This window comes from Fistularia commersonii, chromosome 3, assembly GCF_037954325.1.
Source record: "Fistularia commersonii isolate RoL2024-O1a breed Wild chromosome 3, RoL_Fcom_v1.0, whole genome shotgun sequence".
Classification (NCBI taxonomy): domain Eukaryota; kingdom Metazoa; phylum Chordata; class Actinopteri; order Syngnathiformes; family Fistulariidae; genus Fistularia; species Fistularia commersonii.
The window spans coordinates 18251684-18264295 of NC_141286.1; the positions used below are offsets into that span (position 1 = coordinate 18251684).

Consider the following 12612-nt stretch of genomic DNA (forward strand, 5'->3'; position numbering starts at 1 on the left):
AAAAGAAGGTCTGTGGTCCAATGATTTTTCATTCCCAATTTAGAAAAGATGCATAAATAAGTCTGTCCAAATCATGAACAGCATTTCATTGCTGCATCAATAACATGAATTCATTTCTGGTTATTTCTAATTGGGATAAAGACACACTGCCACTCAACTGAAAAAAATTGACCGCCAGATGAAAATAAAAATGACGAACTGTTGGCATTTGCTGTCTCCCCCAATAACACCAAATGTGTGTCTGATTGTTCACTAATGGTAATTCAGTCACAGAAATTATGACAATTATAAAACACTTCATCTTATGGCTTAAAGGTCCCATATTCTGAAACATTTGATTCAATGCCTGTTTTTTGCCTTTTATAAGGTTGAGGTATAAAATACAAACAATGAAAACTTCACTTTGCTGTAATTTTATAGATCTTGCATAAAATGCTTCACTCAGTTTTACAGCCTGGTATCAATGTCACTTGATTGCTGGATCACAAATGTGCAACCAGTACAATAAATACAAATAACTCGACCATTACTGCCTGTATGTGCTCCAAATGAGGGAGCAAACAAATGTTACTATATACAAAGTAAGTAATGCTTAAAGAGACATTTTTTTTCCTGCAAAGAAAAAAAACATTTATTTGATTTATTTATTTATGTATTTGTCCCGATTTTTCGGCTGTTAAAACACATTTTTATTCAAAAGTGGATAGATAACCAAGAGTTGTGTGATAATGGATTGCAGTTAGCCTAAAATCCAGCTTAAAATTGAAAGGATTTTCAATACGCTCTGACATTTTATAATAGTGGAATAATGATAAAAGGATCAAAAATAAACTGAAACATTGCTATAGCAATGTACAAGTTACAGTGAGGTGGTTTTTGTAACATGTTTTTTTTTTTTACAGACGGGCTCTTAGTAGAGCTGAAACATACAAATGGTTAAATCTGTATGTTTAAGACCAAAATAGACCACAAGAAAATGCTTAAAAATACTGTTTCTCAGATAAGTGGGTAATATGTTCAAGCAGGTTGGAATGGGTTGAGAAATGTGTCAGGGGTACTATGTGATAGAAGACCATCAGCCAGAATGAAAGGGAAGGTGTACAAGACAGTGGGGAAACCAGCGATGCTGTATGGCCTAGAAACAGTTACAATGACGAAAAGACAGGAGGCAGAACTAGAGGTTGCAGAGATGAAGATGTCAAGGTTCTCTTTGGGAGTGACTGGGATCGATAGGACCAGGAATGAGTCTATCAGAGGAACAACACATGTTAGATGTTTTGGAGAGAAGGTCAGAGAAGCCAGACTGAGATGGTTTGGTCATATACAAAGGAGGGATAGTGCATATATTGGTAGACGGATGCTGGAATTGGAGCTGCCAGGCAAGATGTCTTGAGGAAGACCAAAGAGAAGATTTATGGATGTAGTGAGGGAGGATATGAAGGTAGTTGGTGTGAGAGAGTAGGATACAGAGAATAGGGTTAGATGGAGAGAGATGATTCGCTGTGGCGACCCCTGAAGGGAAAAGCCGAAAGAAGAAGAAGAAGAAGATAAGTAGGTAATAGACAAATGCAATACAGATGAAAGTATCAGATTATGGGACCTTTAAAGTATTTCTTTCATCATCATGTCTATGGGCAAGTGAGAGGAAGGAATGCTTTTAGTTTGAAATGTAGGACTGAATATTTGGAGTCAACAATTTAGAATGAGCAGTGTCTGTGATAAAGAGCTGTCAGTGTTAGTGGTCAAATGTTTGAGTTGTTATGTCTAGTTGGCACATATCTTGCTAAAAAATCCTCATTCATTTGGTCTTTTGCAGGTAGAAATAAATGAATGGATAATGAAAGATTGAATAAACAAGAAAGGCCAAATTTTCTTGAGATAGTTCAGTTTGCTAGATTTAAATTTTTTTCCACTGTTGCATGTTAATATGACCCTTGAGAAGCTAAAGTTAGAGAACTAAGTTCCAAAACTCATCTCTTGTGGTATGAAACTCCTTTTCTGTCTTGTTGCTGGCAGTTTCCTTTCTGAGTTCAATCAAAAGAATTTTATACTAAAAATATTTTGGAAAATCCGTCTGAATTGGTTGACAAATTGGGGTGCTCAGCCTCATATTGGCTGGAACAAACATGTATTTTTGAAAAAGAAAGGCTGTGGATTTTATCCTCAGTCACACAATTTTGGCAACCCAGTGAAAAGAGCCTTCTTGGAGGAAAAAGCATATGCGGACTTCTCAGTCACACTTCAAAATACTGAATTGATCTTTGAATGTGTGAATGTATTATCTATTTGCTCTGAAGTCTCACATTAAAACTTGGAGTCAGACTCTTCCATCATAGGATTTTCACACACATAGACATTCATTGCAGAATCTTGATAAATTCTTACTGTTGTCTCCTAACTACCTGGCAACGCTGAGGCCAGGTTGCTGTGCTGTAGTTGTCTAAGCGACTGCATTATCAACGTTCTCATCTATATCACCTGGCCCAAATTAGACTAGCCTTCACACGGAAGCAGCAGGCATAATAAAATGCAGTGTTCAGTGGCATACCAATAGTGCTTCTCTCTGGAGGCTTCTGAAGTATATTTTAGGAGCAGACAGAGACTGTCGAACGTGACTTGAAAATGAACAGCTGCAGCGTCTCTCCTTTTCCGTTTTGATGTTTAACATGATTGCAGATCTCATACCATTGGCACTTTGATCAAAAATTCATTCAAGATGATTTTTACAGTTTTTATTTTAGGTCACTCACTTCAGAATGTTTTGTTGAATCTGAATGAGTACAGCTGCAGCTGCAGCTCACACAACACTGCAACCGTATAGAATGAAGTACTGTCAGATATCTCAGGAATGTACAATATTAATCTTCATCCTTTTAATCCTCTTCACCACAATATGTTCCACTTTTCTTCCCTCTTCATCCCAAGGCGGTGTTGGAGAGCACATGGCCTTCAAGTACCAGAGGAGGTTACTTTCTATGGATGAAGCTGAGAAATGTTGTTTTAGGTGTGGCCCAGTTTAAACGTGCATTACGGAAGCATGGTCCCTTAATTCCGAGCCCACTGTCAGGTAACTATCAATTACTATTATTATATTTATAAAAATACTACAGATGCAGTATTGGCTTTGAGAAGCAGTATTACGGATGCAGTATTTGCTTTGAGACTAGGAATGGAGAAGTACAGAGAAGGCCAGAGGGAGTTGCATTGCATTTTTGTAGACCTAGAAAAAGCATATGACAGGGTGCCAAGATAGGAATTCTTGTATTGTATGAGGAAGTCTGGAGTAGCAGAGAAGTATGTTAGACTGGTGCAGGACAATCATTCTAGCAGAGACAGTGGTGGGCTGTGCTGCAGGGCTAACAGAGAAGTTCAAGATGGAGGTGGGACTCCATCAGGGATCTGCCCTAAGCCCCTTGTTGTTTGTATTGGTGATGGACAGGCTGACAAATGAGGTAAGACAGGAGTCTCCATCGATCATGGTGTTTGCAGATGACATTGTGATCTGTAGTGAGTGGAAAACAGGGTGAAGAAAATCTAGAGGTGGAGGTATGCTCTGGAAAGGAGAGGAATTAAGGTTAGTCACAGCAAGACAGAATATATGTATGGGGATAAGAGGAACGCAGGTGGAACGGTGAGGCTGGAGATCAAGAAGTTGGAGGAGTTCAGGTACTTGGGGTCAACAGTCCAGGCTAGTGGAGGGTGTGGAAAAGAAGTGAAGAGACGGGTTCAAGTGGGTTGGAATGGGTTGAGAAATGTGTCAGGGGTACTATGTGATAGAAGACTATCAGCCAGAATGAAGAGTAGATGTACAAGACAGCGGTGAGACCAGCGATGCTGTATGGCCTAGAAACAGTTACAATGATGAAAAGACAGGAGGGAGACCCAGAGGTCGCAGAGATGAAGATGATAAGGTTCTCTTTGGGAGTGACCAGGATGGATAGGATCAGGAATGAGTCTATTAGAGGAACAACACATGTTAGATGTTTTGGAGAGAAGGTCAGAGAAGCCAGACTGAGATGGTTGGGTGATGTACAGAGAAGGGATAGTGAATGTATTGGTAGACGGATGCTGGAACTGGAGCTGCCAGGCAGGAGAGAAGCTTTATGGACATAGTGAGAGAGGATATGAAGGTAGTTGGTTTGAGAGAGGAGGATACAGAGAATAGGGTGGGATGGAGATTGAGAAGGTTGATTCACTACAGTAACCCCTGAAGGGAAAAGCCAAAAGGAGAAGAAGAAGAACTGTTATAGTAATTGTGAGGTATTTGTGGTTGAAAAGAAGCCCACAAACAACTTTTATTTCCAAACCTGTAGTATTTATATTTGTGAATGTCATCAAGCTCATTATTAAGCAACCTCTCTTAAACAACCCGGTTCAGCTTGAATGATAAAATACTGAGAGGGCTTTATCATCAACCAAAGACAGTAATTCAAATTCTAACTCTTGCCTGGATCTAGTGTTAGCTTTTGTCTTCACTTAACTTTTTGCTGAAATGTTGGCAATGTTGTTTGCCAGTAGGGCTTGATCAATCTTGCCGTCAACGTTGATCATAATTTGTCGTCAGATGTCACTCATAAAACCGCCGATAATTTGTAAATATCCACATATATTGTTTGGGGAAGTTTGTGTGCTGCAGGTGTGTAATCAGCTCAGAGAAGAGACCACTGAAAATAGCTGTAAGCAATAACCCGGCTTCAGCTCCTCTCCATTTTTTCTCAACACCTGGATTGCATTCATAATTTGGTCAGCCCCATTCATCTGTTGCCAATGGTCTTTCCACAAGGGAGCGGTACTTTCATGGACATTTCCTTTTGGATTAAATGTGAAATGATAGAAACAACTGACGCAAACCATTGACAAAAAAAAACAAAAAAAACTGGGAGAGCAATCAAAGGGAGCACAGATGATTATATCAGATTGTGGTAATGTACAATCAAAGCTTCTGTCAGCTGGATGCTTGCTAACTTTCCTTTGTGCCTTCAGTAATGTTATTGACACAGTGTTGCTTTTGAAATGTGGAAAAGACCTGGCCATTATACATTGCTCTGTTTGCAGGTGTCTGTTAAACTCATATACTATAGATAAACGTTTTCATGAAAGAGGGGGTTTTGCTCCTATTCGGCATGGACAGTTAAAAAAGGTGTCAAATAGCAAGGAATGTAAAGTGGGTACCCCCCAATTCGTTATTTGAAGTTCTATATCTATATTGTTTAGTTTCAATTCCCACAACATCAAGCTTTATTCATTGAAAAATATTTTTACATGTATAATTTGTTTAAATTGAATTCTAGCACAAAAAGGACCTTATATATATATCAAGTATCAGCCGACGTTTTTTAAATGCATACATTTGTGCATGTGTGATTTAGCTCCCCTGCATGTCAGTGAGCCCTTGCAGACCCAGCTCATACTAATCTGTGTCCTGCTAATCCCTGCTTCATTTTTGGTTGTCTCTTAAAAGATCTCAAATGAATTCACTAGTGCTTCTATTTGAGAGAGAGGAACAGTCCTGCAAAACACACATCATAAACAACATCAAGTGAGAAAGTAACTTTCAACTTGAACTTTTAAAGGTTCTTCTTAATAACTGAACAGTTAAAGAATTAGAGTTACACACACACAAATAATAGATAATTCTGAATGGAGCAGAAGTGACAAGCCATCTTTAACCCCTTCTTATTTTTGGGCAGATGGCAGTGACCTGGATGCTGTGAGTCACGGCAGCCTGGATAGCGCTGCTGACACTAACCTGGCCGAGCAGGTGCCCTACAACACAGACCCCATCAAAGTAGACCCCACTGATGATAGATCTAGCACAGGTATACCTCAACTGGCTGCTGCTTGATTCCATCTTCTTCAGGCAGTCACCTTGAACCATATCTTTTTTTTTCTCTATCACTGAAATATTTTCCTTTCCTTTATCATTTGTCCAATTTAACAGCCTCCTCTTCATTTCCCTCATCCCATCCTGTTTTTCTGCTTTTCATTGATTCCTGTAATCCATCCATATTCCTTTGGTTTTGCGGCTGTGGTTTCTGCTCTGCTCTGTCCCTAACCCTCCACTCTGGCCCTCCCTGTGTTGCCCCTGCATGCAGTCGGCCGAGGGGCCTACAGCGTGGGTGCCAGGGCCCTGGTGGCTAACTCACACTGGGGGGGCTCTGAGCTTAGAGATGCCACCTGCCATCCAGGTAAACCACTCTGTCAGTCTATCTGTCTCTCACATTCTGGTTAAATCTGTCTGTCTTTCTACATGCTCTGAAACTATTCTTTTTCCTGTCTTGTGCTCTTACATCTTAACACCAGTCTTTTTATCTGACTTTTGTAATTTCCTGCCTCTGTCTTTACTCCTCTGTGACATTTCTGTATGTGTTACATCACTGTACTGCTTCTCTGCCTTGGCTCATCTGTCTCACTCCTCTTCTACCACTGAGTGATTTGTTGTGGTTAATTACTGAGGATACTTATGTAGAAACATATTGTTTTGATTAGGGAAATGATTTTCATCATGGAGAAAGAACCTCAGCGTGTGACTTTGCCTTTTTGCACAGCAGGAGAGAAGAACCTCAATATGCAGCTCATTCATTATCTTCCTGGAATGAGTTTTGTTGCTTGCCGTCAGTTGCAAGTCACACCATACTGTATTACAGCCATGCAGCCTCATGATTTATTTAGAGATGAGGACCAAAGAGGTTCAAGGGAAAGATGAAAGGGGAGCGCAGTCAGCAGGCTGGTTGCTGTGGGAGACCCAGGAAAGTTTGTGAGACAGATGGGAGAATCATCCTTGAGTGACAGGAGTTTTTTTCCCCTTTAGCCCTGAGTATATCATTGTATTCATTAGCTGCAACTGCATTTGTTGTCCTTACAGTAGCTGTGAATGTCTGTCTGCCCTGAGGAGGATTCTTTTATCGCTCACTGCTTAGCAGCATTTTCTCTAACCCCCCAAGAATAAAAAAGAAAGACCAAAAAAAACTCACTTGTTTTGTTTTGGTGTACTGCAGGTTAATCTTCCTATATCTCTTGACTCTGTCAAGCTACAACAGATTCTCATTTTCCCCCTGAATTCCTTTTTTTGTTCAAGAAGACAGTAAAAACAGAAGCATTGTTCATCTTTTCAGCATTTTTTCTCTGTATTGTTGTCTTCTAAATTTGTAGTTAGTTTCTCCTATACAGAATTGTCATTTATTACATATTTCTGTGATTGTGCATTTTTGTTTTAGCTGCTTATAACTATTTTTCCCTTATCTGCCCCCATCTCAGTTCTGTTTGTTTCTGTTTGTCTCTATTCTGCAGGCGATCAGTCAGATCTGGGTTATAACTCACTATCCAAAGAAGAAGTTCGGAGAGGAGACAGCAGTGCCCAGGACTCTACCCCAGAGAAAGATGACAGGAAGGAGAGTGACTGCAGCTCCTGTAAGTAGTCTGTCTGATCTGATATCACTTTTCTACGTTAAAAAAAATGGATTATTTGACTGCCTTTTAGCCACATAGGATTTCCCCTCCAGAGACGATCCCTTCCTTTTGGTTCCTCATGCACATCAAAGTATTTCAGTTACACATGTAATTCAGTTGACTTTTTTTAAGCATGGCGATGTGTTTCATCTTGTGTTTATAAAAGACCAAGAAACGTTTTAAATTTCAATTTCTATGTTTGTAGTGTCGGAAACAGAGAGCACAAAAGGAAGTAAGGACTGCCTCCCTCAGTTGGACATGGAAATCCAACCCCATGGCATTGTTCGCAGCAGCTGCCCATATGACAGATCTGCCTGTAAACCCAAGACCTCTGCAAGCACAGGTAAATTGAAAATCTTAGTTGTATAAATAGATTGCCCATAAATGAAAATTCATAATTATTTACTTATACCCATGCCCATAGAAGATTGTGTGAGGTGTTTTGTGAAAGTGAAAAGTAGTTAATTATTCAAAAATAGTGCTCAATAGACAACATCTGCAGTGTCGTGTGCTGTGAATCTTTGCAGGAAGCTGCAAAACTAATTTCTGAGGATCACTGAGAGCCTTCTGTTGATGAAAAGCATTCACCTGACATTTTGTCATTTTTTGTGTTTTGTGTTGTTGAAGACGGAGTGAGTTCCCTCCCCAAAAATATTTCTTATACTGGCATCTGTTTCTGACATACTGTAGATATACAGTAGGTTGATGGCCAACTACACTCATTATTTTAACTAGTACACTGAAGCCTCAGCCCTGGAGCAAATCTTGTCAGACCTTTAGCGTATTCAAAAAAATAAAAAAATATGTATCGCTTAATCCTTGAAAGACAGCTATAACTCTCCCTCTCTTGTTTTTTTTCATTTTTTTTATTTTATTTTTTGATTCAGCCAGGAGGGTTTCACCAATCAGTCGCCATTCAATCACACAACACATTTCATCCAAGAAAAAAACAGGGCTACTTTTTTTAACCCAAACCTGGATGTCAAAATTAAATCCTTCAGAAATGTTTTTGTATTTGTGTCAAATCACCGATGCATATGATTTATAAGTTTTCTTTTTATTCCCTCACCCCTCTGTCAGGACATGTTGCAGGTCTCCTCTTCACTTCCTCTCTGGATGAGATCGGTGAAGCCCAGAACAACAGCTTGCTCAGGAGACATAAAAGTGCTCTGGAGGAAGTGGTTGGGAGCACTAATAGTGGCTCAGCTTTCGACTGGCAGAGTTTGAGAGGCCGCCGACTGAGCGGTGACACAGCAGGCAGCAGCGGGAGCGGCACCACTGTTCTTGGCCTGGGTATGAGCCAGGGTGAAACGGACCCAGATAAAATTGCAGAACACCTGGGCGCTGATGCAAAAATTCTTTCTAGTGCCAATTTCAATAGGAGCAAGCGACCTCTTTCGCTGACTCTTGGGGAGATTGATGAAACAGCTGCCAGAAGTCACAAGCAAAGAGAGAACGATGAGGAGACAGAGGGACAGGACTCAAGTGATGAGGACAGAAGTAATGCAGAAGCCATTTTTGATTTGGAGGACCTGGATCTGGATAAGACTGTCACAGTAGCTGATCCTGGTGTTCACAAATCAGGCAGAGCTCACAAGAAACCTGTTGAACGTAGTTCTAGTTACTGTGGGGTCAATACTGTGACATCCCGAGGAACTGTAAAGCGCATAGGCATTGAGACGGGTTATGACCCTCTATCCTTGCTTGCAGCTGAGTCGGTGTCTGAGCAGCAAAACGAGGATCGATTTCTAGAGGAGGATGAGCCCAGCACGCCCCGTGCCCGTCGGCACTTAGCCAGGGAGATAGAGTTGTATATGAACCACATGGGCAGCCCTCTGAGCAGCCGCACACCCAGTCTGGACCTACAAGACCCATCCAGCCCCCTTCTTCACCATCCGGCTGCCACCCGCAGAGCTAGCTTGCCCCACAGCTCACCCCTCAGGACTAGTGGAGTACCGCGGTCACGTACCTATCACCCTCCCTCACCCTCCCAACCCTTTGCACGGCAACGTCTATGGTCATCTCCGCCTTGTCGCAGCTCCAGCACCACCCCAAGCCCCAGCCCAAGACCTAGCCCCGATAGAGAGAGGACAAGCAGGACAAGCCTTGCAACTCCTTCACCTTCATCCTCCTCATTTGCTCTTGACACCCTGCTCACTCCAACACTAGATGTTTTTAAGACTAGCATGTTTTCTGCTGGGAAAGGTGTGGCAGAGAAGGCCAGTCGCTGGTATTCCCGTCTTGCCACATACGCCACCCCAACAAAGGTAAAAACCTTTTAATAATTCTTTGTGAGGTTGTGAAGGTGTAAGTACTGGTTCATTTTTAGTGCTAGAGCACTAAAATACTAGGCAGAATTATATTGATATTGACAAAATTGATAATTTTTTGAGTCATGTATGTTGTATGTCATGTTATATTGTAGAACAGGGATGTTCTGCAACAAAAAAGTAATACAGTTTAACACAATATCTTTGTTGTTTTTTGCTGCTTTTTTATCTAGATTTACCGGAGTTCAACTTGCAAATGACTGTTACTTCAGTAATTGTGCTTAGAAAGGCATTTTTGTGCAGACGACCCTGTTGAAAGCCCCACAATTCACATTTTCTGACTCATCAAACTCTCTTTTCAGTCTGATGACAAGCAAACTTACACTTACAGGGTTAAATCAAGAATGCACACTTTGACTGCTGATGCCATCTTGTGGTTTTTGTGTTTGTCTGACAGCGAGTGTAAAAGCCTTTCCCTAAACCTACTTTGTCAAGAAGAGAAACCGAAGCAAATAGTCTCATATTTGTAATCACTGTGGTCATTGGTAATCCATCACATTTCCACTGATCCAGCTCTGCAACATTTTATGTTTCTAGTCAGTAAGTCCGTGTGCAGTTTCTGTGTGCTTAGCAGTTGTGCTGCTCTCATTCTTCGAGGAATGTTACATATTCCACCTCTGCAGTATTTGCTGGGAACTCCAAATGAAGCACCAATGATTTGTTTTCCCAATTTGCGGTTTATCAATTCCTTACTGTTCTGAGAGCATGAGATCAAATGGTATTTCTGTTTTTGATAAACCATCAAGAATCCCATATTAGCTCATCACAGCCAGCTCCATAGCATGGAGCACAGTAGTCGTATGCTGTTGTATTGTAAGTTTTGTTCTGAAGTGAATGCAAGAATTGACCGCATGTCTTCAAATAATGTTTTTTGCTGTCTGTGTGCACAGATTTATCCTCTACATCCAGGTTAAACTAGCTCAGTACCCTTCTTTTTCTTATAGTTGTTTGTGAATGCTGGTCTGTTGTTATTTTCTACATAAGTCTCATGTAGATCAATGTTATGATGTAAACCTTCCCACCCCTCATCTGATCACACAGGACAGTCAGAATGAGCATCTGAGTGTGGAAGAGCCCGACTGCAATTCCCTACAGGATGAAGAGGACTACATAGATTTGATGAGCTCTGTGGTTTCGCCTCAAAAGAACAGTCCTGTTGGGCCAATGGGATTGCGAAAGAGCCCAAGACGCAGCCCCTTTCACAGCAGACTGGACAGCAGCCCCACTGCAGGCTCCGGTTTAAGAAGATCCACATCCTTGCACCCTGGTAGGACCAACCCTTTCTTAAGGGCCAGAGTAGTTCTTTCTTATTTATCATTGGAATAAAAATCAATCTGTCAGTCTTGCTTGTTAATGCTTATCAGAAAAATATGTCAAGAAATATGTCAAGAAATATGAAGGTAATATGCATACTCCTTATGTATGTTCGCTTACTCACATGCTCATTTTTCATCTGCATTCAGGTGGTGTCCTCTCTCCACCTGGTTTCCCTCTGCCTGACAAGTCAGACCTTGGCTCCTCACACTATACCAGCAATACCAGCATCTTCAGCAACTATGCCATGGAGGTGAGACCATGGGTTGTAAACCAGAACCATTAACTCAGCAGCTTAAGTCTCACAATACTAAGATACTTGACAAAGGTTTTTCATTATGACTACTGGGAAAGGTTTTAATGGGATGGAAATATAAGTTTATATATACACTACAAATCAGTGGCGTGCCGTGCATTTTACACCTCGGCCTTCAGTACTGCTCCGAATCAATCCATCCCCAATAATTAGGTTATGGCTGTAAAAAACATCTTACTATGCAGAAATGCAGTATAAAGAGAGGTGCATCGCGGACAGATAACTCGTGTAGTGTTAAAATTCGCCCGTGTGAACGTATCACGTGACGACAAAGGGATGCCCAACTCTGAACTCTTCCACTGACACCTCCCGCGCGTTATCGATCACGCACTCCGCAGCTTTGTCCGGGGCGCGGCCTGGCACCCCAAGTGCCCAAATTCCAAAAGTGTGTAAAACAAATCCTTATTAGGAAGTACCATTGAGGCGATTGTATAAAATGGCCGCGCCCCCTGGACTCGGGGGCAGAACCTCCTCGCCTGCACATCCGCTGGACGTGTGTGAGTGGGTGTCCAGAGGGGGTGAACGATCCACTCGGGGTGACATTCATTCTGGCCCGGGATGTCTCGTTAGAGTATTTCCTGACTTTGAATGAACCATTCTTGCTCGATCAGTTCCTGACCATTGTGATGTTTTTCCCAGAATGAAATCTGAACACACTGGGAAAACAAAGTCCGGTCCCGTGGCGGGAGACACAAAAATGTACAGTAGCCACAATAAACGCCTGTAAACAGCAAACAGCTGCGACACATAAAAACACCAATATTAACGTTATAAAGTTTTAGTATTATTTAGGAAACTAGCAGCATTTTACTCACCAAAAATTCTGATCATTTGTAGACAAAATCCATCTCCCTTTCTTTCCTCAAAAAGAGTTAAATTATTCTGTCATACAGATTATTCGTGCGCTTTGGTTCCAAGCACTCCCAGTAATACAATTTGCAGTGTACCTTGGAGCCTATGAGCCAGGGCTACCGGTCATAGTTCGTGGCTTGAAAATGTCGGACAAATCCTTTCCTGGTTGTGACCGGTTCGCTAGCTTAGGAGTTGCCCAACCGTTCTTTACTATGTCCAGCTTTTCTTCAAAACTCCATCAAGAAAATGGCTGTAACAATATTATAGCAACTAAATCCGTTTCTTCTCCTCCTAAAACCATTGTGGGTTGACAAAACCGATATTAAACAAACACAACTATATTTCTGTTTG

At 41.3% G+C, this 12612-nt stretch overlaps 1 protein-coding gene across 6 annotated transcripts in view; it reads left to right on the forward strand.

Moving 5' to 3' along the window:
* The window catches only part of LOC147235757 (C-myc promoter-binding protein-like), a 59797-nt gene that overhangs the window by 33183 nt on the left and 14002 nt on the right, over positions 1-12612 (forward strand). For 2 of the 6 annotated variants that reach the window (XM_086143966.1, XM_086143967.1), the window contains 8 exons: positions 2926-3067; positions 5691-5819; positions 6096-6188; positions 7291-7410; positions 7655-7792; positions 8530-9716; positions 10821-11046; positions 11243-11346. In XM_086143966.1, the coding sequence (XP_086000092.1) occupies positions 2926-3067; positions 5691-5819; positions 6096-6188; positions 7291-7410; positions 7655-7792; positions 8530-9716; positions 10821-11046; positions 11243-11346 (2139 nt within the window). The remainder of the gene's footprint in view (positions 1-2925; positions 3068-5690; positions 5820-6095; positions 6189-7290; positions 7411-7654; positions 7793-8529; positions 9717-10820; positions 11047-11242; positions 11347-12612) is intronic. The other 4 variants (XM_086143968.1, XM_086143969.1, XM_086143970.1 and 1 more) reach the window with 2 other exon arrangements.